Source organism: Aethalodelphis obliquidens, unplaced genomic scaffold (assembly GCF_003676395.1).
Source record: "Aethalodelphis obliquidens isolate GAN/ISIS:26980383/991018 unplaced genomic scaffold, ASM367639v1 scaffold17, whole genome shotgun sequence".
NCBI classification, from domain to species: domain Eukaryota; kingdom Metazoa; phylum Chordata; class Mammalia; order Artiodactyla; family Delphinidae; genus Aethalodelphis; species Aethalodelphis obliquidens.
In genome coordinates, this window is record NW_020837961.1 from 17,095,459 (window position 1) to 17,122,827 (window position 27,369).

General features: G+C 38.2%; 2 protein-coding genes across 11 annotated transcripts in view; one reads left to right on the plus strand and one right to left on the minus strand.

The window, feature by feature from the left end:
* Positions 1-12,804, plus strand: part of DAPP1 (dual adaptor of phosphotyrosine and 3-phosphoinositides 1) — a 61,157-nt gene extending 48,353 nt beyond the window's left edge. For 2 of the 4 annotated variants that reach the window (XM_027116980.1, XM_027116981.1), the window contains 5 exons: positions 2,883-2,930; positions 4,314-4,376; positions 5,814-5,899; positions 8,361-8,448; positions 9,787-11,288. In XM_027116980.1, coding sequence (XP_026972781.1) covers positions 2,883-2,930; positions 4,314-4,376; positions 5,814-5,899; positions 8,361-8,448; positions 9,787-9,855 — 354 coding nt within the window. In that variant the 3' untranslated portion in view covers positions 9,856-11,288. Of the gene's footprint in view, positions 1-2,882; positions 2,931-4,313; positions 4,377-5,813; positions 5,900-8,360; positions 8,449-9,786; positions 11,289-12,232 lie in introns of those variants that run through there. The other 2 variants (XR_003434983.1, XM_027116983.1) reach the window with 2 other exon arrangements.
* On the minus strand, positions 1,769-27,369 carry LAMTOR3 (late endosomal/lysosomal adaptor, MAPK and MTOR activator 3). Of its 7 annotated transcripts, XM_027116985.1 has the most exons (9): positions 27,234-27,344; positions 26,870-26,915; positions 25,926-25,983; positions 24,249-24,283; positions 21,673-21,731; positions 20,014-20,147; positions 18,507-18,570; positions 15,807-15,866; positions 1,769-2,320 (listed from the first exon to the last, which is right to left on the minus strand). In XM_027116985.1, exons 3-9 carry the CDS (start codon positions 25,932-25,934, stop codon positions 2,211-2,213), a joined length of 471 nt encoding a protein of 156 aa, XP_026972786.1. In that variant the 5' UTR covers positions 25,935-25,983; positions 26,870-26,915; positions 27,234-27,344; the 3' UTR covers positions 1,769-2,210. The 7 variants fall into 7 exon arrangements, 6 of the variants coding, with proteins under 6 accessions (XP_026972786.1, XP_026972785.1, XP_026972788.1 ...); XM_027116984.1 differs by lacking the exon at positions 25,926-25,983 and having other exon boundaries at positions 1,790-2,320; positions 27,234-27,343; XR_003434984.1 differs by lacking the exons at positions 1,769-2,320; positions 25,926-25,983 and adding an exon at positions 9,262-9,956 and having other exon boundaries at positions 15,510-15,866; positions 27,234-27,340.

Here is a 27,369-nt window from a genome sequence, read left to right on the forward strand (position 1 = left end):
CCACCAATTTTATCATCCATCGATGTTTCTTGGCTGCTTTAATTATTTCTGTGATTGTTGCCAAGGGGTGATTCTGTGGTTGTCTTATTTCTTTTACATTTATTGATTGTCATTCTACTGAAAACAAAAGCTTTTTATTCTTTGAATTTATCCAATTGTTTTTATATTATGGGTTCTAATCATGACTGTTATTATTTATTTTCATCCCTCAAATTTCCCCAGTTTTGGCCAATAAGAGCTATTTCCACATGACTTTTTGTATCCATACAACCTCATAGTTCTTTGAGAATTTTCTTAATTTCTGGTACAGCAAAGTGTTCCAGGCTTATCTTGTACTTTTCTTGTATCCAGCTCTACAATTAGCTATTTCTGGAGAGTAGTACTTTAGAAATCCAGATCTGGTTGCTACAATTGCATTATTAGCAGAATGTCACTCTCCCAGCCCACTCTGCGAACAGAGCTAGGGAAAATATGTCTATACATGTGTACACTTATCTATATTGCTGTCTGTATTTCTTTCTAGTTCTATCTATCTAAATTTCTATCTATCTATCTATCTATCTATCTATCTATCATCTAACCATGGGTTTGCACCCATACCTCCAATCCTACTCCAGTTCCACAAGGCTTTTTTTTTTTTTTTTGCGTTACGCAGGCCTCTCACCACTGTGGCCTCCCCCATTGCGGAGCGCAGGCTCCGGACGCGCAGGCCCAGTGGCCATGGCTCACGGGCCCAGCCGCTCCGCGGCATGTGGGATCTTCCCGGACGGGGGCACGAACCCGCGTCCCCCTGCATCGGCAGGCGGACTCTAAACCACTGCGCCACCAGGGAAGCCCCACAAGGCTTATTTTAATTTCTTCACTTTTCATAGTCGTAAGTCTCTTTCCCCACAGTGAGGAACATGGATTCCATTATCTTCAATACATTCACTTATTTGTTGATCAGTCAAATGTAATCAATCTCCAATTGCAGCCAGGCAGGAACCCCGCTGCCTGTCAACTTTCACTCCCTCCCCTACCGCAGATGCCCACATAGCCTGACTTGGCTCTGAAACTGTGCCCTGGCCGGCACCTCCACGCATCTGGGGTGGAAGCCCTCCTCACCCTGCCAGGCTTCAACGCCTGGCACCGAGCTGCCACCCCTGCCATTGTCCCCACAGATGCCCTCTGCTCCCTGATTTGACTCCACCCTGTGCTAAGGTGCACCAGTGCCCTGCACACACTCACCCTAATGCCTGCCTTGCTTCATCCCACCTGATGGTTTTGGACTAAATTTAAGGCAGGTAGGGAGGCAGGTAGAAAGAAGGGTAGGCAGGCTAATGCTTTATTTTTAAAATATTTAGGTTGTTTCCAATTTGGGGCTATTATAAACATCTTTCTTATTACAGATCATATATTTTTAAAAACATAAATCTGCTGTATAGTTGTTTCCTTTCTTACCTCCTGAGGCCATGAATAAAGTTGGTATTCTCAGCTTCTTTCTCTGCAAACTTCTATTTATCTATCAAAACCTTAGAAAGATACTAGACTTATAATATATTGTTTGGATGGAGGTAAGATGGAGTGAATAGCATATCCCTTAGTAAGATTTTAGTAAATAATTCTATCAGACTCTTCTATGAAACAATTTACCCTTAATTATTTTGCCTCTGCAGACTCAATAATCCAAAATGTTAACTTTTTTCTATTTCCATAATATAATACCCAAACTCAATTCAGTCAGTTCAATTTTGTTTAGTGTCAAAATAAATCAAGCTGATTATTTGATATCAAATTCACCAATATTATTTAGCATTATTTAAATGAACGCCTGGGAAGTTCATCCTTACTTAAATGCCATAGAACTGTAGAGGAAGTGGTCATATATTATTTCTAGTTTTCACTCTCTTTGTTGCTCCTCTTTTTATTTGGTAGGGAGAATTCACCTCAGGGAAACTCCCAGGAAAAAAACATTGACATCAACAAGTCATTTCCCAGTTTTTATTCATTTTTTTTCTTACTAATATAAGATATATTATGACATTATATTGGAACATAACATCTTACCAGGAATTTAATTTCTTTGGAAATTTATGAACTTAGAATATTTTTCATCTGAGGGTCCTGGTTTTATGCAAATTTCTATTCACACAGTTCCCTACCATTCCTTACATTTTGTAGGTGCCAGCTAAGTGTGTAATGTTGTTACTCTGAAATTAATGATGAGTGAGTTAAAAGGAATGACTCATTCTCACTTCAAATCCCTTTTGGATGAATCCCGTGTAAATAAATCTGCACTCACGAAAATCTGTTCCATGGACTATAGGTCTCAAGAGGCTGTCTGCAAAAAAATAAAAGGGGGTTTAAAGGAGAATTACATGATAAAATAAATGTTGAAAATGCTATTTCTAATGTTCCTTCTTTACAATTCATGAAGCACATTAGCATAAAACAGACTCCGGGAAGTACAGAAATCCTTCTTTGAAGGATTAAAATCCTTCTTAATCCAGAGTTTCCCAGATACTGACCCCATGTCAGTGTGTGTGGACATATTTATGTGCATAACACCCCACCAACAATGCAAGCAGCTGGGATGCACACACACACTTTGCCCGATGCCGACTTTTATGAGTGGTGTGATGTGGCTGACTGTTTGCAAACTGCGAACTCGTGTTAGAGGAGAATCTGTCCATTGTTGCCTGTTGCTACAGAATCACACCAGATGATCTGGTCTGAAAACAGTCTCTCACAACACAGGGAGGATTTTCAAGTGCCTAGATGAAAACTGAGAGGCAATTACTTAAAGATCAAAGGCAAACTTGTGTTTCATTTTAAAATAGGACAGAAATAGAAAAATAAAGTTGTGATAGCTCTGGGCTTCACTTGTTTCGTTCTTTTTTCAGCTGGGCACCAAAGAAGGTTACCTCACCAAACAGGGGGGGCTCGTCAAGGTAAGGAAGCACGTTGCTGCCAGCCACAAAGAAAGAGAGCACGTCATGGGGGCTCAACCCTCATTTTGACTTTTTAAAAAGCAGAACCTACTTATTTTGACCCAGTTATAGTATTTACCTGTTTCCAGAGTTCATCTTTATGGCCAATATTAGTCAAAATTCTGGAAAATGACTTGACTATTCTTTGGCAAAGCCGAATGTATGAGAATAGCCTACATTTAATACCCAAGAAAACATATAATCCTGTTGATGCAATGATTGAGGATGAATGTAGCAAGTTAACTCTAGCACATATCTTGGCCTTTTAAGATTTTTTAACAAAAAAGAAGTCAAAATTGGATGAAATGTTTACCTAACAGTAGGCCCCAAAAGACCCGTCACTGACATGAATGTAACTATATTATAAAGTCAAACAAAATTTAGGACTTTACTAGTTGGGGGGGTATCCTCTATTTATGTGATTATACCTTTAAAGTTACTCTATTCCATTTTCACATGCCAAGAAGACCTTCATGGAATGTGTCTGTTCTTTCCCATTTTAAGAGTCAGGACACTTAACCTCTCAAGGGTACTGGCCTGCTTGAATTTAACCTAAGTATTTAGTTATTTGTGACCCTACTGGACTGGATGCTCCCTAAGGAGAGGAAGTATTCATGTTCATAGCATTATGTTTAAATCCAGTTACTTCTTTTAACCGGGAACATTGCCACCCAACATCATTAGTGTTCTGTTAGTACATAAGAAAGAGGCAGTGGGTAACCGCTGTTTTTCCACCAATGTCATGGAGTTCTTAGGCAAGGTTTAGAATAGCATGTGGTTGAGCTTCCTAAACCTCAATCTGCTTATTTGTAAAACAAGAATAATAATATTGGGTTGGCCAAAAAGTTCGTTCGGGCTTTTCCATAGGCTAGTAGAAAACCCCAAACGAACTTTTCGGCCAAGCCAATACTTGGCAATGTTTGGGGATTGGCTATAATGTATATAAACCTCCAAGGATAGTGTGTAGCTCTCAGTAGGTGCTGAACAATGATATCTGTTTTTATTATGGAGTTTTATTAGGATTATTAAGTCTTATTAAGATGGAAATTTCAGCAGTTTGTTATAAATCACCTTGAATGTTTATGATAGGTTATTTCTTTTCACTTGTTTAAAAATGTTGATATCTTTGCCTTCGTTGTGAGCTTAATGCATGGAATCATTTTAATTTTTGAAACTTTAAAATTTTAAGTTTTATTTTGAAAGTTTTTCCCTCAGAAACACCACCACAAGAATATCTTATTGTATCTAATCTTTTAGGTATTTTTACAACAAAAGGAAATTATCTAGTTCAAATATTGTGGTCCTGTATTCAAAACCTACATGTTTTAATTTTTTTTTTTTCAGACCTGGAAAACGAGGTGGTTCACTTTGCACAGAAATGAACTGAAATACTTCAAAGACCAGATGGTAAGAAACATGGTCATATATTTTCCCTTTAAAAGTGAACCCTGTACCACTATGGAGAACACTACAGAGGTTCCTTAAAAAACTACAGATAGAACTACCATACGACCCAGCAATCCCACTGCTGGGCATATACCCTGAGAAAACCATAATTCAAAAAGAGTCATGTACCACAATGTTCATTGCAGCTCTATTTACAATAGCCAGGACATGGAAGCAACCTAAGTGTCCATCGACAGATGAATGGATAAAGATGTGGCACATATATACAATGGAATATTACTCAGCCATAGAAAGAAATGAAATTCAGTTATTTGTAGTGAGGTGGATGGACGTAGAGTCTGTCATACAGAGTGAAGTAAGTCAGAAAGAGAAAAACAGATACCATATGCTAACACATGCATATGGAATGTAAAAAGAAAAAAGTGGTTCTGAAGAACCTACGGGCAGGACAGGAATAAAGAGGCGGATGTAGAGAATGGACTTGAGGACACGGGGAGGGGGAAGGGTAAGCTTGGACGAAGTGAGAGAGTGGCATGGACTTATATATACACTACCAAACGTAAAATAGATAGCTAGTGGGAAGCAGCCGCATAGCACAGGTAGATCAGCTCGGTGCTTTGTGTCCACCTAGAGAGCTGGGATAGGGAGGGTGGGAGGGAGACGCAAGAGGGAGGAGAAATGGGGATAAATGTATATGTATAGCTGATTCACTTTGTTATACAGCAGAAAATAACACAACACTGTAAAGCAATTATACTCCAATAAAGATGTTAAAAAAAAAAAAAGAGCCCTGTAGATGAAATGTCTGCCTTCAAAATCCCTGAAATTTTATAAGCACCTGAAACATCCTATAAACGATTGGAGATGTGAATTCTTGATTCCTGATATGAGCAGTGTTCTTTTGCAAAGACGAGATGTGTATCCCAGACACGGCTCTCTCAGGCTGGCTAACCTCTAGCTCACTGAGGACATCATTCCCTCCGTCTAAGGCAGTGGAATTGTTCTCTTGCCACAGTATTAACTGTCTCTTTCAGCAGTGTCCCCCTTTATTAAAAATATGTCCATTTCTCATGCCGATTTCATTAAACAAATTTAAAATTATTTCATCTCTTATCTCTCCTACACAAAATTTCTGAGTAAGTGGATGTTTAAAAACATGGGAGACAAATATGACTCCCTTCCACGTGTTAAAAATCCATCTCCACCAAATTTAAATTGACAAAGAAAATCTCTTCCTAATGTCCAGTTTCATGAAAAGCCAATGCCCAGATGAGCATGTGACTTCCCTTAGGAAGGTTTTCTATAATCAGTCCCCGTAGTGGAAGGAAAGTTGACAGTCGCTCATAGTGGAGACTTGTTAGGGGAACAAGTGATGTACAGATTTGTATGTGTGTTCTTATGATGACACAGTTTGCCCTTTTATTTTATTTTTTTAAGTCACCAGAACCAATTCGGAGCCTAGATTTAACAGAATGTTCGGCTGTACAATTTGATTATTCACAGGAAAGGGTGAACTGTTTTTGGTAAGTTGTTTTATAAAGTAAATGTTTTTAAAAGTCTTTTTGCCAGACAGTTTAGCAGAAGAATAAAAAATTGTATGTCTTAATGTGTACAAATGTTCTGATCTGAGGCAAGTGGGTTTAACCGTCACACAGGGCATGTATGTCAGAAGTGCTTTCAGCCGAGTGTGACATAATACCTCATTTAAAGTGACTTAAACAAGTAGGAAAATCTCCTGGGTATAATTGTTTAGGTTGTACACTGCACAAGTATGATGCACTGCACAAGTAGGATGCCATTCACATCTTAGACAGCTTTTATTCCTTTGAGGTGTTTTATTCAATTTCAATTACAACCTTGTTGACTCCAACAATGAGTGATTTGTATAATGATGACAATTCTGGCAGATGGCACAAAAGTGTTTTGTTCTGTCACAATCAGTATATCATGACAATTTTCTAACTGGGAGAAGTAAAGTATCTTGAGAAAAGAGTGTCTTTATTTCTCACCCTGAACTAGTTGAAGGTACGTTGCAGACATCATGGCACTTTATCCCTGAATACTTAAATTTGCATCTCCTAAGAAAAAAAAATCACCTATAGAACTACAATACCATTGTCACACCTAAGAAAATTAACATTAACTACTATTAATTAATGATTGTATAGTATCAACCAATAATGGAAATCTTTTTAAAATTCACATAAAGGTACCATATGAATTAACAGGGGGTTATATTTCTCATATAACAAGCAATTGGGAGATAGGCAGCTACCTTGACAAGGTCAGGTCCAATGTCTCTGTAATTCTCTTGGTCTTTTCCTCATGCTTAACTACTTCAGGGTCCAAGAGAGCTACTCTAACTGTAGGCCTCACACTTTCATGTAAGCCATAAAGAAAGATGCTGGGATGGTATTAGCCAGGTCTGCCCTTTGTATCAGGAAAGCAGACATTTTCCCAGAAACTCTTCTATCGGATTGTTCCTCATCTCATTGGCCAAGACTGAGTCCCATGGCCATCACTAGCAGCAGAGGAAGCTAGAAAACAGTATAGTACGATCATAAGTGGCTCCGACTAATTATAATTTATCACGTGGGGTTCTGTTAGCAAGAAGAGAGGAAAAATTATCTGTATTAACAGGCAATTAATCATGTCTCTCTCAGGGAGAACCAAACAATGACAATTCCAGCAACTGGTTCTGTACACAATGTTACACCTTCCCCCCAGCTCCCCCTCTCTCTACTCACTGCCCAACCGGACCTCACATCAGGGTTTACCTTTTATACACAGGGACTTACCTCTTGTCTATTCAACATTAATTACTGGTATAACCAGATGTGCTGCTTTGGTTTTAGGATATAGAAACCCTTCTGATTTCACTTTAAGGCTTTTTTTTAAATTAATTTTTTATTTTTGGCTGCATTGGGTCTTTGTTGCTGCGCGCGGGCTGTCCTCTAGTTGCGTCGAGCAGAGCCTGCTCTTCGTTGCGGTGCGCGGGCTTCTCACTGCGGTGGCTTCTCTTGCGGGGCACAGGCTCTAGGTGCTCGGGCTTCAGTAGCTGTGGCACGTAGGCTCAGTAGTTGTGGCTCGCAGGCTCAGTAGTTATGGCTCACGGGCTCTAGAGTGCAGGCTCAGTAGTTGTGATGCATGGGCTTAGTTGCTCCGCGGCATGTGGGATCTTCCCCTACCAAGGATCAAACCGGTGTCCCCTGCATTGGCAGGCGGATTCTTAACCACTGCGCCACCAGGGAAGTCCAAGGCTTTTTTTTTTTCCTTTTTCACAAAAAGGACAAAAAGATTTTTAGTGTTTGGCATCTCAACTGTAAGGACAGGAGGTGTGGGTGAGATATAAGTCTGACGATTTTGACTCTATAGCCAAAGAGACAAAGAAGGAGTTAACTCTATTCCTAGAACAGTCTTTCATGCCAGTAGGCAAGTTTGTCTTCCCTTCAGCAAAGATTAACTCATGGCCAGAAGTGGGCAAAATAAATAGTTGAAGAGATTTATTGTCTCTTTTTCCTGCCCTGAAAAGTTAAAACTGTCTTCATCCACAGAGGGCAGTGTCATCCTCGCTGAAGTCAGCTAACACAAATGAGCTCCTTCAATAAACTCTTATCTGTCTTGCTTGTTCTTTGAATCATAGCACAAGTTCTGAGTCATTTAACAGATCAGCTGAATAAACACATATGTGTATTCAGTCTAAGACATGAACAATAAAGTGATCTGGGGGTGACCTGGACCTTTTTTTTCCTTTGGGCTCTCATTAGAAAATACAAATCTGGCCTGTAATACTAATATGAATCTGCAGCCTCAACATTTCTGCGTTTGCTGGCAGGACTAGCTCCATATATACCAACTCCTTAAGTTCTCACCCAGGTTCTTTGTCAATTCTTTTTCCCCTTGGAATACTCTAATTAGTGCTCAACTAATAGATGTTCAACCAACAATCTGGAGTGTCTTACATTCTTTCTTTTGTCTTATCAGCTTAGTATTTCCATTCAGGACATTTTATCTCTGTGCAAAGACAGGAGTAGAAGCTGACGAGTGGATCAAGATATTACGCTGGAAGTTGGTGAGTTATTCATGTCTCTGGATACCTACCTAGCACTCAGAAATCACATGTTGATGATTTCAAACGTATTTCTATTCAAAGAGTCAGACAACCCCCGAGAACGGACGGGAGGTCTACTTGCAGACTTAGGGAAGAGTCTGTTCATTCTTCTGGGATGTGGAAGGGATGGAGAAAGGAGTAAAAGAAAAAGAACGAAAATGCACTGGGGTCTCAGCCCCAGAGCCTAGCCTCGCACCCTGGTGTCTATCAGGCTTCCTTTAAGTGTGTGGGCTGGTCCAAGTTTGCCTGGAGGAGGCCATGTGGGACCAGAGGCCAGACAGAGGAAAGCAGACATATTTCTATAATAGAAAATCCTTTTATTTTGTCAGAGAAGGAGGCTTGCCAGAGAGACTTAGCTTAATGTCCAGTGTAAGCGTTACTTTGTGCCAGTCAAGGACCAAAGGAGTGTTAATTTATCTGCTTTCTATGTACCTCCCAGGAGGAAGACAAAGGGCTTATAAGAATTTTCTAGTCTCATGCATTTTTTGTGTGTTCGCAAGTTAGTGAGTTGTTAGCCAAGAACTTGTCCTTAAAGCTTTCTCAAATTTCCTATAAATACCATCTTGAAACCCTTCATGTTTTCAACTACAGACAATTATTCCTAATTGTTTAAATGAAATTAGCTGATATATACAATCTTATTGAATATTCCTTTCCAAATACTGGGATTTTTGCTTTTGGTTATCTTTTCAGTTTGAGATCCAAAGCAATATACTACTCATTCTGAGACAGTTCCAATGTATTTGATATTCAATGGGGAAATACTCTGCCATATGAAGCTTTTGCTCAAATACAAATCATTTTTTATTTCTTCTATTTTGTAACTATGCAAGTGACACAATCATTATAGAAAATTTAAAGTAAAAATATATCAAATGCACATCCTTTCAGACTTCTCCCTCTGCAAATAAATATTAGAAACAAAATTTCATCATTCTGCAGTGTTCTTTACTTGCTAACTCCACTTAACAATATATCATGAACATCTTTCCAAATCAATAAAGTTAGATCTATATCTTCATTTTGATTCGTTGAATAGTATTGCATTTTATGGATTACTAAAAGTATTAGGCCAGTTCCCAATTTGTGCATGTTTTAGCAACCACTTTACAGTATAGTCTCCTGAGAAAAATACAGAAAACCAGAATAAAACTTGGGGAGGAGGGGACATGATAATTAATTTGTAGTTGCACAGTTTTCTTACTAGTCAGCATTTCTTATTTAATGTTTGTTAAAAGCCAAAGTTTGTTATCTTAAAGTTGCTCAATAATAAATACACATGGGTGTGCTTTCTTGCAGTCTCAAATAAGAAAACAGCTTGATCAAGGGGAAGGCACAATCCGATCTCGGTCATTCATCTTTAAATAGACAGACCTTCCTCGATGAGGGATGCCCTGACCCAGGAGCAGGGTGGAATGTTCCTGATGTTGTGATCCACAGCAGGTTTCAGATGAAAGCTAAGGATTTTTCTGTAGAAACAAATCAAAAGCAGATGCGGATTTGGACCTCTCAGAAGACACCACATTCGCTGACTCACAGAAGACTGCTGCCCTTCAAGATCCTGCCATGTCCCTGAGAATACCGAAGGCTCCTTGTTCTGATGGAGACGGATGAACCACTGCGACCAGGTGTGCTCGATCTTAGAACACGTGATGGGAGTTGGTTTTTGTTTTCCCTCATTGTTGTCCCCAGGCTGGTTGACATTAGTTACCCAAAGTCCCACTCTGCACCAGGGTCAACTCGTCTGACTTCCAAGTTGTGCTATTATCCAACAGCTATATATGTAGCCCGAGGTTTAGACGGCTTTTCAGAAAGTGTATTGGGATAGCAAATGTCCAAGACTGGGGCAGAGGAGCAGTGTTGTTTTTACTTTTTTTCCCCTTTATACAAAAAACAAAACAATTTCCAAAACTAAAATGGAAAATGTTTGTAGTATTTATTTTCTCTTTGTAAAAGGCTCAGATATCTACCGGGTCCTTTCTTCCCCTCTAATGATAAACCTGTGAGAACTAAATCTCCTATGGGCTATTGGGTAAGATGATAAGGATAATGGAAGGTACAATCTTAAAAAAGCATCTTTTAGTCATTTTGGGGGAAATGCTTTAAAGAGTGAGAAAACATAAATTGAGGAAGAGTGATAAAGTAGTAACTTGTAGTTTAATAATAATTATCACGATAATTATTATTATAACAATAATAGAGCACTTGTAAGCACTAAGTTATCTTCATCCAACACTTCTCAAACAGACTGAAAGAAACTTTCAAAGTAGAGTGTGTTATAACAATCCCTTCCCCAGAGTGAGAGGGAGGTATTTGCCCAAGAGAAGAAAGATGTACCCTGCACTGCACGGAGCACCCTACACCTTATTCAAGAGGAACTTCTTTTGTCTATTGAGGGAGTAACACTAAATCCACATGCAAAGGGTAATGCTGTGTTTGTTACATAGCATTTTCAAGCCAGAACAAGGGGATTGAAATAGGGGGATGAGATACTGGCATCCAGAGCTCCTAAATAGATTTTAACTCCTTCTATTATCTTTATTAATACTGCTTTTTTAGACTGAAGTTTGAAGGGAGACAAAAGTGGAGGAAGAGCCCAAAAATAAGGTTGTGGAGCAAAGCTATGATATGACGCTGCTCTTGCAGTCCAAAGGGCTACCTTGTTGAATACGTTTCTTCTGTTATTTAAACATCTAGGACTCAGAAATTACATTAAATTTTTGTATGTTTCAACAAGGTTTTTAATGTATTTTGTAATGTTTGTATCATACGGAATATAGCAAATGTCAAGTTAAAATGTATTGTGTTGGGCTTCCCTGGTGGCGCAGTGGTTGAGAGTCCGCCTGCCGATGCAGGGGACACGGGTTCGTGCCCCAGTCCGGGAAGATCCCACATGCCATGGAGCGGCTGGGTCCGTGAGCCATGGCCGCTGGGCCTGCGCATCCGGAGCCTGTGCTCCGCAGTGGGAGAGGCCACAGCAGTGAGAGCCCCGCGTACCGCAAAAAAAAAAAAAAAAAAAAGTATTGTGTCAAGTTTGCAAAGTAAGGAGTTAGACATAAATCTTCACTGAGACGTACAGTTTTGTTTTGTTTTCTTAGATCCAAGGGTGTTGTGTAGGTAACATTGTTTTCATTTTTTGTAAAATATGTCATGTTTATTTACATTCTTTGGTTATGTTTATTAAAAACAGCATGATTTTGCTGTGCCTGTAATATTTTGCTACTGAAGTGTTTTTAATAACTGTAATTTAAAAGAAATATAACCAATTAATATCATAAATAGCAATGAAGAGTCCACTTTGGTTAGACTATGAGCTACAAAGGATTGAAAGATTCAGAGTTGAAGAAATAGTCCCCGTCCTCAAGGAGTTTTCAGTTGAATATGGAAAAGATAAGAAATACATCCATGACGACGTACAGAAGTAAATACGATAAATACTTCAAGTGAGGCACACAAAGCTATATGATGGAGTGGGCTTCAGCTGGGATAAAGCCATTGTTTGGAGGGTTTTGACATGAAAAGGGCGATCTAACATACACCATGCAATTAGTACTACCCCAGATGCTTTACCTGCTCTCTTTACCTGTCTCAGCCCTGAAAAGTGATCATGATTTCACCCCGAGGGATCTCAGGGAAGGGCCCTAGGATGAGGGAGGATGATTCGTGCCAAATCGGAGTGGGGCTGTTTGGGAGAATAGCTGTCTGTGTCAAGCTCTGTCGCTAACAGTATGTGCTCATCATAAAGTACCTCAAGACACAGCCGAAGGATTAGCAGTTATTCTCAGAAACCCCCCAACCCTGGGAAAATCTTGCCCCGCAGAAGCACTGCTGCCTCTGGACCAGGAGAGCCCCGCTCAACGGTAAGATGGCTGTTACTGCCTCGGAGGGAAACCCGTCCCTATTCCTGGGCCACTGGACAGGAGGACACTCAGCAGGCCACAGGCCTCTCTCTCCAGCCCAGGGCACTCGGGAGACTGGGCTCTTTGGTCCTTCCCTCTCACTCACACTCGGGGTGCAGGTCAGGGAGTTACACTGAGTCCCTGTTTCAGGCAGAGAGCAAGAGAATTATTACAGGATGAATATAAACTCTACTTCCCTCCTCTCTACTGCTACTTCAGGTCAACTGCAGCAAACTTGTAGTTTTGCCAAAGTCTTCCCAGCCACATTGAGCCTACACTCTGCTCACCACGATTCAGGCTGTCTGGGCATGACGTCGAGCAGAGCTTCTTAAATTATCTATGGAAAAGGGCCAGATTAATTTTCTTTTAAAATTTATTTTCTATCACAGACTGGGAATTTGTAAAATCCAATACGTTATTAGAACACTGAAGTAAAAATACAACTATCACAATCCCAGTTTTTAAATCAAATTCAATAGACGTAGTATGTCTGCTGTTTTTTAAACCCTTAACCCTCAACTTCTGTAACTTATTTTGTACTAACAAACAGAACAGTCCAGTCTGTGGACATTTCAAGTAGGTCTGGCTAGTGGACAGCCACGTAAAATAAAGCAAGAGCCTTCTTGAGAAAGAATTCATCTTGATGCTGCTATGAAGGTATTTCATAGATGTGCTTAATAACATCTACATTCCCCTGAATTTATATAAAAGAGGTTATGCTCCATAACATGGGTGGGGCTCATTCAAGCAGTTGAAAGGCCTCAAGAGCAAAACTGGGGTTTCCATGGGGAAGAAATTCTCCCTGTAGACTGCAGCCTCAGCTCCTGCCCGAGATTTTCCAGGCTTCTGGCCTGCCCTGCAGATTTTGGGGCTTGCCAATTTCCAAAATCAGGTAACCAGTCCCTTGAATTAAGTCTAATTCATGTATATATCCTACTGGTTGTTTTTTGGTGAACCCCAAGTGATACAACTTTCTTTCCCAAATACCTCATCACCATTTTATTATAAATTTTGTTGTTTGCTGAAATATTTTATTTAGTTAATTTTATCACTTTTGGATAGTTAACAATTCAATAAGTAAAGTTTACAGTGAAAAGGGTCGCTCCTGGGAACCCTGTCCCCCAATTACCTAGTTCCATTCCACCCACGTTACCACATTCTGTGCATCTTCAGAGATACCTATCATATACAAGCAAATATGAATATACATCTATATTTTTTCTTCCTATACATAAGTTGTAACATAGCACACAGTTTCACACCATGCTTTTTCTTCTGAACATTATGTTTGGGAGATCATTCCATCTCAGTACCCAAAGTCTTCTTCGTTCTTTTTTCCATTGGGCAAATGTAGAAATTTCTTTAACCAACCCTCTATGATTAGGGTGAACATATAATCTATCTAAAGTGGGACCCTTCAGAGTTGAAAGGAGCACTAATAATTACACCGAGAACAGCAGGTATAAAATGGCATTGTTACAAAAAAAAAAACAGGTCACCTCATCTATGATGGATACTTGTTTCCAATCCTTTAATGTTATTAAATTGCAATGACTATAAGTATATACTTTTCACACATCCATATGCATCGGTAACATGAATATCTAAAAGTGGAATTGTGGGCTTTTGTGTCAATTTGACTCAACATGGGGTGCCCAAATTAAATATTTTGTCTCTGTGGGTTCTCTTTCTCTGGAGAATCCTAATACATTGGGTAAAAGGTTATGTGCGCTTGAGTTTGGTAGAGATTGCCAAGTTGTCCTATTTAGAAGGATATAACAATTCACACTTCCATCAGTAGGGCATAAAGAATGTCTGTGCTAATTTTTTTTTTTTTTTTGCAGTACGCGGGCTTCTCACTGTTGTGGCCTCTCCCGTTGTGGAGCACAGGCTCCGGACGCACAGGCTCAGCAGCCATGGCTCACAGGCCCAGCCGCTCCGCGGCATGTGGGATCTTCCCGGACCGGGGCGCGAACCAGTGTCCCCTGCATCAGCAGGCGGACTCTCAACCACTGCGCCACCAGGGAAGCCCTGTGCTGATTTTTTAATAAACCTTTCCCAATTGACTTATGATGTCATCTTCACAATGTTTTAACTCCTCATATGTATGTACTAAAGTCTGTTTCTGGGTTGTTCTACTGATCTGTCTAGTTGTGCACCTGATGTAGTTTTACACTATCCTTTAAAAATAATCTATTTTTATATTACCTTTTCAAAAATTCCTTAGAAGTTTCAACTTATTTTTCTGGATGAACTAAAGAATAATTTAACTATTATACCCCTTAAAATAGAAATTTTAATAGTAGCAGTGTTCACCATGCAAAGGTTAAATATCTCCATTTATTAGTTCTCTTTCCTGTGGTGGGTATGAATGTATGTAGGTATACATATAAAATTACCAGTAATTACAATTTTGGTCACCTCATTTATAAAAGACTTTCTTGCTTCATGCATCACTGCATTGGCAAAAACTTCCTGGACACTGTTAAATAATAATCTGGATAATGGGAATTCTAGATTTTAATGGATGTGTCTAATGCTTCATTAGGTTATAACAATTAACTATTTATAGCATGCTGCAGGTAAAACATATCTCCTGCCTCTATTTCTTTGTAAAGGCTGTTGTTCTTGCCCAATTTAAATGCCCCATTCTGTGTTTTCTATAGCATCCTGTGCACAGCTTCATCACAGCACTTCCTATACCTGTTCCGTTTACTAAGCTGTACATTCTTTAAAGATAGATACCACAGGGCTTCCCTGGTGGCGCAGTGGTTGAGAGTCTGCCTGCCGATGCAGGGGACATGGGTTCGTGCCCCGGTCCGGGAAGATCCCACATGCCGCGGAGCGGCTGGGCCCGTGAGCCATGGCCGCTGAGCCTGCGCGTCCGGAGCCTGTGCTCCTCAATGGGAGAGGCCACAACAGTGAGAGGCCCGCGTACCGCAGAAAGAAAAAAAACAAAAAAAACAAAAAAAACAAAAAAACAAAAAAACAAAAAAACAAAAAAAAAAGATAGATACCACAATTTAGTCTCATATTTGTAGAGGATGGGAGAAGAGAGGGAAGGAGGGAGGAAGAAAGGAAGGCAAGAAGGAGGAGGCAGGCACAGTGCCCGGCTGATCTTACTGTACAACTTGAGAGACTGCATTCGTACACGTCATGTAAAATGCACTCCTGGAGCAGAGAAATATGATGTACACTGTGCTCCTTAGAATTCTGCAATGTGGTAGCGCTAGTGAATGGCACACAGTAGGTGCTCAATGCCAGGTACCAGTGACAAACTCTGATTGTCAAAGATCCTAGGAGGAAATTAACAACCTTGAATGGACTGCATTCCTGAAAATGAAAAGCACATGCTAGAACTGTGATACCAATTTCAGAGATTAAATTAGGCTCATGGATGAGGTTTATTTTCCAACTCACAGTTTATGTTAGGTAAAACGGTCTCCAAACCAGATGTGAAACAGTCACTTATTCGTGTGGCTGAAAGAGTGAATTAAGTTAATTATAGTCTTTAAACGTTTGAAAATAGTCTGGGGGAAAAAAACCTACATAGTGCTCAAACTGTACTTCTAAAAATACTATTTTATTTATACTCATGTATGAAAAAAAAGGGCTATACTACCATGTTTACATACATACCAATATTGGAAACAATTCAATAATGAATCACATCTAAATTTTATAAAGAATACACAAACATTAAAAAACACTGATTGGTTACAGAAAGCAGAGTGGAAGAAAAAAACATTAGCTATCATTTTCATTTCCATTAAAGAGCAGCACCCTCTGAGAAGAATCAAATCAGTTAGTAATACTCACCTATACTGCAAAATAATATATACAAAGGAAAGTTAGTGATTGTACTGATTCTATTACTTTTACTAAGCCATTTTATCTTCCTCTCAATGCAAATAAAATAATATGAAGAAAAATATGTCCTCACCATTCACAATAAAAAGAGTCTGCTTCATTCTGCAGGCCTGGCATATTGTACAATAGGGAGCACTTCATGGCTCAAGTGGATCAAAGTATCATTTTGATTCTGAGCCACCGAATAGAATCTCATGCATATTTGGTGACTGGACTAACTCCATAGGAGCTGTGATAGATTGAACCATTTCTGTGGAATCCCCAGATCTCACAAATAAGAAAAGGCCCTACACAAGAAAAGATAAGAATCAATCTGTCCGTAAATTCTATCTATAGGCTCTTTCTCTAGTGTAAGGTGGAAAAAGGGGCCCTTTCTTGAGTACATGGATACAAGTGTTGTTGTGGTCTAAAGATTGCTGGATTGATACTGTCTGATATAATGAAGATAAGGTATACACAGAAACCACTGCCAGATTAAGAAACTTCCACAACTTGTCTCAATTCTTCAAATAATGGAGCAAGTTCCTTTTCTAGGCTGACAATTAGTCCTAAAACAAAGGGATTAAGAAAATTTGAACATTAGAAAAATGTTTATCAAAATGTATAATACTAAAAAAGTAAGTGAGACATAGTTCATTCTCCATTACTAAAACATACTTAAAACAAAATATTGTAATTCTAAATAATCAAAAACCCATATTCATTATGAAGTTTATTTTTATCATCTATTAACATAAATAAATGAAAATATTTATATGTATTAGAAGATGTAAAATGAATTACATATGTGCTATAATTTTGTTAGTTTTGAAAGGAAAACTTTAATTTATACCTTATTATTTCAAAATCTGCACTGATTCAGGAATAATACACATGATTTTTACTAAAAAAAGGTATACTTTTTTCCTGAGCCAATTTTAATGAACTTTATCAAGATAGGTAGATAGCAAAGGAATAATCAAATATTTATTATATAAATTCAATAAAGCTAAGATATAAATGGGTATTTCAAATGAAAACAATAATTTTAAAGATGCTTGGTAGGAGTATAAAACATACACTGAAAGAAACAAACTAGTCTAGAAATTAGCTTCTCCTTAGTTTACCAGAGTAGAAGGCTATATATATCTTAAATACTGCTTGTTTTATGCTCAAATAAAGATCTTCCTCTGTCTCACAGAGCATTAAAAGCATCTTGGATTCTCAAGGAAATGTTCTAAGTATCAATACTAAAATACAGTTCTGCACATTATCATAATTTATAACAACTGATGATTTTATCACATGACTGATTTATCAGAACTGAGGTTTAATATACTTAAAATATTGACACCACTCCCATCCTATACAATTTATAAAGTGTTTTCACATTATGATATTTTATAGCTTCAAAACATTTAGAAATGGAAGAGACCCAATAGATTATCAAATCTAAACCCCTCATTTTAAAGATGAGGAATCTAAATACAGGCTTCAGTGACATAGCTGGAAACAAAGCAGGCTCAAAGAGCTTGGAAAGAGAAAAAACAGAAAAGGAATGCATAACAGTTCTAACAGTGGTGAAAGCTGAAGGAGACAGACCTTAAAAAAAATTCCACTTTAACCAAAAGAGGAAAAAAATTACAATTCAACTGAATACTGTCATTATTTTACATGAAAATAGACAGTGAAGGCTACTGGATACAATGAGATCTTACTATCCTCTTTAGAAAGTACAGCTTCCCAGTGTTCGTCCTCAAATTCTTCCACCCTAAAGAAGAATGAGTATATTCATCCTAGTCACACTCTTTAAATTCTCAATCACATTCATCTTGCCCACTATTGTTCAACATTTTATAGATTGGTCTATATGGAACTGAACTCATCCTTGATCGTTTTTACGTGTTCTGTTTGGTTATCTTCTCTACTCTTCTTTGTTTTCTTAAACTGTTGTAACGCGAGCAAGATATAGCATTCAAGAGGTGAAGATAACATTTAGTTTTCCTTTCTATCTTAAACGATCACTTACCTATATATACACTGTCTCATTTGAACTAAAAAATAAGCGCACAAGATCGAGAAAGCAGACATTAGCTCCATTACACAGATATGAAAAACACAGTTCAGAGAAGTTACACTTCCAGAGATCAAGGAACAGATGGTAGACTGGGCCATGAATTTAGGTTTTCTTACTCTAAATCTGCTATTCCTATCATATTAGACTGCTCAGATATGGTATTATAAAGAATTAAAAGCCGTATTAAAACACACCTGTATTAGCATTGCTGCTGGCTATGAAACTCACCACCAAAGGTAAACGATTGAATTGAACCACCTAAAAAGAGAACAAGATCTAAATAATATGTTACATAGTGAAAAGGTAGTGTAATTCAGATGAAATATCTTAATCTTCCAAAAAACTTTAAATGGTCAATGTGTAAGATACTAGCCTAACATCATGGTATTACATCATGAAAACATGCAACAGTGAAAATAAGTATTTCCATAAAACAGGCTTACTGATTATCTCCTAGAGACATTAATACCACTTAGCCTGGAAAGTTTTAAGGTGGGGCTGTGTCTTCATCTTTTTTTATCTTCTAAAGCCCTGCAGAGTGTCAATTACATAATAGGGTCTCAATAAATATTTGATAAGCAAATAGGTCAAAGCAGTATTTCTCAGTCATTCAAGTGGTTATAACTTAATGATCTTCTGCCTCCTCTGAACCACTATAATTTAAATTAATTTAAATTTAAATTAACTTTGAATCAACTATCTTTTTAAAAAATTTAGCTTCAACCTAACCCTTATTGGCTAAATTAAAGGTCAGATGGGCTGGTTATCTCTTGCCTAAAAGACATTAAAATATATAACTTTTAAAATAAAAAATGTCACTTATGTACCATCAGTAGTACGTGACATACTCTGGGAAACATTGTTCTAAAGTAGAAGTGATTAATTTATTCTAAAGAAGAAAATCCAGCTGGAGGTCAAGAGATATGTAGCAACTAATTTCTTTCCCACAAATAATAACCTCACTTATTTTATATATTTCAAACCAAATGAAGGAATTAGTAGTGATAACAAATTTAAATAACTTATCATTTGACTTTCAAGGAAAATTCTGCATCTGTCACCACCACAATTAAAAAAGTGTGGGGCTTCCCTGGTGGTGCAGTGGTTGAGAGTCCGCCTGCTGATGCAGGGGACACGGGTTCGGGCCCTGGTCTGGGAAGATCCCACATGCCGCGGAGCAACTGGGCCCGTGGGCCACAACTACTGAGCCTGCGCGTCTGGAGCTTGTGCTCCGCAAGGGGAGAGGTCTCAACAGTGAGAGGCCCGCGCACCGCCATGAAGAGTGGCCCCTGCTCGCCGCAACTAGAGAAAGCCCACGCGCAGAAACGAGGACCCAACACAGCCAAAAATAAATAAATAATTAATTAATTAAAAAAAAAAAAAAAGGTGTGTCATTTGAGAAATCACAGTTGTTAAATAAGCTAAGGGCACCATCTACTGGAGGTAATAGTGACCTGACTTACCCTTTTTAGGATAACATATACTTTACTACTAAATCTTCTAATCTAATTTTCTATATTAATTAATTCCTGAAATGTGAAAAAAATTACTACAGTTTAACATAACCAATTTGAAGGTTAAGATTTTATAATTCCATCCCCTTCGAAACTAAAATTTAGAATTATAAAACAAACTACTTTATACAGAAGACATAATAATAGTTGAAATCATCAGCAAACCATTTGATAATTATGAACTTACCTGGTAGGTGTTATAGTAACAGATGATACTCTTATTTTTTGAAAGTCCAAGCTTGCTCCCTTGGTCTGTTGCAAGGGCAAAAGTAGACAAGAAACCAGGTCTCAAAGCATGCTCTGGAGCATTATCATTGGCCACTGGAAATATAAATGATTTAAGTAAAAATTATGCAGGAAATATGGTAGGGAAAAGATCTAGAGCACTTTTTTTTAACATAAACCTGTAAAAAATGGAGCACAATGGTTATGCTTCACAATACAGAAAATCATATTACTAACTGGGTCTCATCAATTTAGGTGGGAAAAACCACTCAGCCAGAAGTTAAGTGATCATATCTAAGGGAAGAAATGCTGGTTCTCACAATTTTTTAAAATTTTCAAATGAATACTAATTGTTTCCATTTTCTTAATATCTAACTTAAAACACAGATTATGATTATCAGTACAATTAATAAATTGAATGTTTTGGTTAACTGAGAGCAAAGCTAGAATAGTAAAAAAAAAAGCTTCAAAAACCTTTGCTCTTATAAAACCCACAGAAGTATCTTTTGTAGATGATAATAATTCTACAACTGGCCATGTGTTTTAAGTTTCTTTCACTCATTAAAAGGTCTAAGTGGAGTTAGTTGTACCAGTAAGTGCTGAGCTTAAGGGCTTTTAACACAGCGATCCTCAGAAAGAACATGAGAACTGGAAAATCTCTGAGATTACTTTCTTCAAAGCCCTCATTACAGAACTGAGAAAAGGTAAGTGACTTGCCCCTGGCTACCTATGTTCTATGCTGGGTTAGAAAGCACACTGGATCACACATCAGGAGATGATGGGTTCTTTGCCTATCTTGTCACTGACGCATGTGCAACTTTGGACTGACAATGTATTCTTTGTGCTTGACCATTTTCATTTATAAAATGAAAGAACTAAATTAGCTAATTTCTAAACTTTCTTTCAATTCTAAAGTCTGAAATTATCTGACATATATGATAACCCCAGGTGGAAAATAAATTGTAAACAAAATATGCAGAACATTATTTACTCTTTCTGTGACATATATACTTTAAAAATAAGGTAAAACTCAGGCAAAAAGAAATCCTTTTCTTTCTTTTTTTTTTTTTCCTTAGGTTAACCAGTTCTTCTTTAGGCAAAAATTATTGTTAGATTCTGGTAAACTAAAGTAATTGTGCAGTTAAAAGTTTTTCAAAATCTTACTTCCAGTAAGGAAGCAGAACAAGAAAGAGTAAACAAAACAATAAATTTATGTTAATTCAAATGTATGGATGTTTATCCTAAAACTACTAGCAATACTGATAAAAAACATATATTGGGGGAGTCTGTGTGTATAATATATCTAGCTGCATATATGCCCACTCTCATCACTTAGATTTACTAATCGTTTACATAAAATGTCTTTAATGGGAAACTGGGTTTGTGATGAATCCATGCTTAAACTCTGGACGATATTGTGATATATTTGATATATAATAAGTTACTTAAGATTCCAACCCAGCCTTCAACACACAAAAGCAAACATTTCCTCCCACACTAAGACCATCTCCTGAATGTATTGAAATGGGTTATTTTATGCTTGCCTTCTATATTACTCAGATATAAATACATTTTTATTCAAAAGCAAACAGGACACTGGCATGTAATTGCTCCATTTTACCTTTAATGACAGGCACTCCATCTCTATCTGACACAACAATAGCATGGAGCCCCTCAACACTAGAAAGAAAACAAAAAGTTAAAATATTATAAAACATTTTCTCAAAATATGTACCTTCAAAGTCATAATGGTAATTTTCATGTATTATTTCTGAAAAACCATGGGAACTCAATTATTGATATAAGCTCCTATAACATGTTTGCCAAAACTCTTCCACCATAACAAGCAAAAAGAGACACAGTTGCCTTCACACAACTTATAATCTAAAAGGAGAGCAGCTATCATTCAGATCACCTCATGCAAATATAAAACTACAACTTGGGAAGTGCCATTAAGAGATATATGGGGATTCGTGAGCCTATAAAAGGGGGGTTGATTCAGACAGGTGGGTCAGGGAAGGCTTCCTTGAGGAAGTGGTATCTCAGCTGAGATGCTATGGTACTAAGAAAAGAGGGGCAGAAAGATCATTGTAAGCTGAGGGAACAGGACAGAAAGAATGGAGGTCATACAGCAATCCTTTCAGCCACGCCTACACAAAAAGTAAGCAGAATGGTTAAGTCTACAGCTGTGAAGTTAGAAAGACCTGGTTTCCAGTTCAGAGTCTGGTGCTTACTGTTTAAGCTACCTTGCGTCAGTTACAAAACCTCTATCTAAGTCTCAGTTAATCTGAAAATGGGGATAAGTGTACTTATTTGGCTACTGTGAAATTTAAAAAATAATGCATGTAAAGCAGAGGGTGGTTGGTACATAATTAACATTCAAAAATATTAATTAACATCAATGTTGTCACCTGTGCACACTGAGAATGACATAATTTATCCATGCAGTTTAAATACTAAATTATTAGTGAGAATCCCTAGAGCACAAAAATGTTAAAAATTATAATGGGGAAACATCCTCAAACTTTCATCATTTACAAAGGACCTATAGCCCCTTAAGTATAACACAAAGCCTACAGTCCTGTAACTACAGGCACACCTCATTTTACTGGGCTGCACTTTACTGAGCTTTGATAACCCTGCACCGAGCAGGTCTATGGGCACCATTTTCCCAACAGTATGTGCTCACTTTGTGCTTCTGTGTCACATTTTGATAATTCTCACAGTATTTCAAACTTTTTCATTATTACCATATTTGCTATGGTTATCTGTGATAAATGATCTTTGATGTTACTATTGTAATTATTTTGGGGTGCCACAAACCATGTCCATACAAGATGGTGAACTTATCTGATGAATGTTGTGTATTGTGACTGCTCCACTGACTGGCGGCTTCCCCACCTCTCTCCCTATTCCCTGTAACATAACAATATCGAAATTAGGCCAGTTAGTAACCCTACAATAGCCTCTAAGTGCTATAGTGAAAGGAAGAGTCACACATCTCTCATTTAAGTCAAAATCTAGAAATTTGATAATTAAAACTGCTTTGGACAGTTCCAGCTTGGATGGTCATTTTTATGGCCCTGCCCTACTGTGCAAAGCTGAGGCTACTGGTACTGCTGATCATTAGGTTGAGAACAGAATCGGCAGCTTGTCTTTACAGTTGCCAGTACTAGGAGGGAGACAGTAAAAATGAATCTAAGTATCATATTAACATAAAGTCAATGGTAACAAATAACACTTCAGTAGTGATTTCCTTCTGAGTAGAGAAGAATATAGATAAATCAAAACTAGAAGATAATACTAATTTCAACTGCTCTGTAATCAGAGTAAAGGCACAAGCCTAGGCAAACCACACAAACCAATTTAGGCAAAAATCCAAACAAGTGTTTTTTTTCTTCTTTCCCCACCTATGTAAATTGACATCTAAAACCTTTTTAACATCAAACAGATTCGGAGAATAAGAAATTTAAAAAAAAAAAAGGATCTCACTACATATTCTGCTATACTAATTCAAAGGTTATTCAATTCTTCTGGAATGTGAGAATGGATGTCTCAATATATTCCTCTCTTTCAAGCCCTTAACTCTAAGGTATCATTTTACATTAAACTAAATGTGAATTTTAATTCAACTAAAGTGACAAAGTCCTTTGAATCAGTAAAATACCTAAAAGGAAGTCACTGTCCTCAACACAAGAGCCTAATTTACAAAATGGTACATCAAATGGACTGTGGGCAGGTAGAAGAAAGCCTTGTGATTTTTCCAAGTATGAGCTGCTAAGTCTAGCATTTTCCGGTTATGTAGACTCAGCAATTAGGTCTTACATGCAATGTGAAAAATAAAGGCAAATTCTCAGGTTTTTTCCCCTTGAAATTACTCCAACTACGTCAAAGTATAATCCAGTAAATCGCTATGAAAGAACTCTAAAGTGGCAAGAAATCTGGGTTCTAGCCCTCTGGCATTCACTAGCTGTTTAACCTCAGACAAGTCATGTAACTTCTCTAAGGGTTCATGTTGTTTATCTGCAAACTCAAAGCACATCACTTGTGCTACATAAGATTATGTTAGGTGTTTGAAAGTGCTGAATAATAGCATAATACACATATGTTAGTCTAAGATAAACAGAAACAAAATACTACATAAAATTAACATATGTTAAGCAGAATTTATTTACTAACAAATTAGTAATTTTTTACCTTGGTAATTTTTTGTACAGGAATCGTTTTAGGTCCTGAAAGAGAATATAAAAAATCGTATTATAATAATAATGCCTTGTACTGGTTCTCTAGACACCGCCCTATCCACAACTCAGGTAACTTAAGTATTCATTCATAACCATTCTTGCTTGTGTTCTTTCTCTTTCTGATTTTGATGCTTTAACTAGCTGTGTGATTTCCAACAAGTTAACTAACCTTTTTCTCTAAGCCTCAGTTTCATTATTTGTTGAGTAGGGATAATTATAGAACCTACATCATAAGATTGTTATTGAACTTTATTGATACGATGCATGTAAAGTGATTAGCATATCCAGAAGTGGAAACACAAATACATATTAGCAGTAATATTAGATCACACTTTTCATACTATTGTACATCTTCTTGTTGCTAACTTTGTGTTCACTTGAGAATATATTATGAACATCTTTCCATATCCACAGACTTTCTAACATCACTTGAACAGTCTTGGGTAAGTTGACAAGCTTCTCTGAAACTCAGTTTCCTCGCATGGCTAAAGACAAACCACAATGTGTGTCAAGTGTTTAGCATGGAACACAATTAACGACTAAAGAAACAGAAGACTACATTGTCTCATTACACTCTCTCATCTGGGGAGTTTCATTGACAATCCCGGCATCAATCATGAGCTCTACATAGGTAAATCAGACCGTTTTGGCCCTTTAATCCCTACTATTCTCCAAACCAGGACGTTCACTTTATTTCATGTAATCACCATCAGCTTACCTTTGCACACACTATCACAAAGCTCAACTCATCACTTTTCATCCGAAATCCAGATTTCCCCAATCTCTTCTTGTTTCCACTAATGGCACTACCAATCCCTGTTACTTACTCAGCTTTGAAACATAAAGTAATATTTAACCCAAAACTCACATGTATCACTTTAAAAATCACTTGTGAAGCCAAATGTTTTTAAACTGGTGTTCTTCTCTCCCTTCCAAATGATGTTACAGTTTAGGTTCAGTTTACTGTTTATGACTTACACTGGCCTCCCAATTGGTATGACGGTCTACCATTTCTACCCCACACATTTCTACACAATGCCAATAATCGTATTATTCTCCTTCTCTAAATCTATAGTTGCAGTGATTCTCAACCCTGGCTATGGAAAACACCTGGAGAGCATAAAAATAACTCTGATGCCTGGTTTGGAGGGGCTCCCCACATGATTCCCTGTGCAGCCAAGATCAAGAATCAATGTTTGAATGGCTCTCCACTGTTTACCAAATTATGTACAAATTCTGTAGACATCTGAGGCTCCCTACAATATGGTCTACGACTAATTTTACAGTCCTGCTTCCTACCACTCCCTCATACACTTCCTCAGCCGCAGCTGAAATGGACTATTCACAGCTCCTCCACATACATCTTTTCCTTTCCTATCTCTAACTTTGCTTATGCTATTCGTTCTACTAGTAATACCTTCTCGGCCTTTAAAGAAAAAAAATTGCTACTCATCATTTAGAGCTAATCTCAACCGCCAAATACTCCAAACCAGCTTTCCTGATAAAGACAAACCGAGGCAATCCCTCTCTCCTTTGAATTTTTACACAATAATGTATGCACATGTATGATCACTTGCTTACTATACTTTTTTTTTTTAACTTTAGAAACCCTTAAGGAAAGAAATCATACCTTAGTCATCTTTATTTCTCTCACAGCCCTTACTACAGCAATCTTTTCAAGGGAGATGCTGAAAAGAATTTAGTGATTTGATTATGCCTGGAGAATAAGGCCTCAAAAATATAATGGAAGACACCCAAAAATGGAGTGATAAAGGCATAAAAAGTTGCTAACTGTTGAAAAACATAATCTTGCAACCTAAACAGAAAAATCCGATTCATATTGCTGTTGAATGACCATTTAGTGTGCTGGTTAAGAGCACGGGCTCTGGAGCCAGTCTGCCTGGGTTGCTATCTTGACTCCACAACTTCCTAGTTGTGTAACCTGAGGAAGTCACTTGATCTTTCTGTGCCTTAGCACCCTCATCTATAACACAGGGATAATAATAATAGTGCCTACCTCATAAAAGTTACTGTAAGAATTAAATGAGTGTATGTTCAAGGTTCCAAAGAATGTTTAGCATGTATGTCAGCAAAATAACAGTATGTAAACTATAAACAAACACAGACGTTAACAGTATTAATTACCTGCTGTTTCTAGGAGTAAAGTTCTCTAAATTTAGAATTTTGCTTGTATTGCTGTGCTAAAGAGGTGTTGGTTATAAATCATCTGCAATTGCTACAATAAGCTCAGAGAGACGTAACACTTACTGGAAAAAGATTCAGAGCAACAAACCATCATTTAGAAATCGAAATGGTAGACATGCAGAGCTTCTCTCATGCCCGCAGAACTGGGGCGTGGGAAAAAAAAAATCTTCTCAACCTCAGGCACCTTAGAGTCCTCCAAGCCCATTCCAGGCAGAAACTCGGGACCCCGCAAACTACTCAAATTAATCTCTCACTTCGGATCCTAGAGAAAATAATGAAGTGGAGGGAAGCGCTAAAACGAAACAAATTTGTACTTGGGAAGCGCTACCTCTCCCCGCCCACTCTCTCCTTCCTCTTGTGTAAACTCACATCCGCCATGATGAACCCCTTCCTCTCGCAGGATCAGTCTCCACGCCTGAAAAAGAAACTCCTGATGACTCTCCTCTCACCACTTCCTCGCCCTCCCCACCTCCAACCCAATACGCGGGGTCAGCTTTCCTCAGGGTCAGACAAGGATCCGCGACTCCAGGGCTCGTGACAGGGAGGCTGAAGGCACTCGTAGTTTCCACATACCCAGACTGGTAACCGAGATGCCTGACCTCAGCCCACTTCACCCTCTCACACCCAAAACTCAGGCCTAAAGGGGAGGCGAAAGGGGCGTCCTCTCTTCCGTCTCACCGCCCGCGCCACCTGCGGGCCCAAGCCTAACACCGGGCAAACTGGCTCCAGTTACCTGGGTTTCTGGGCTGCCCGGTTCCCTGAGCTGTCACTTCAGACGACAGCTACTGACACAGGTTCCTCTAAAAGCCGCTGTCACGTGATTTGTAACCGCCTCCGTGCTCCAGGAAGCACTTCCCAGACCTCCGACC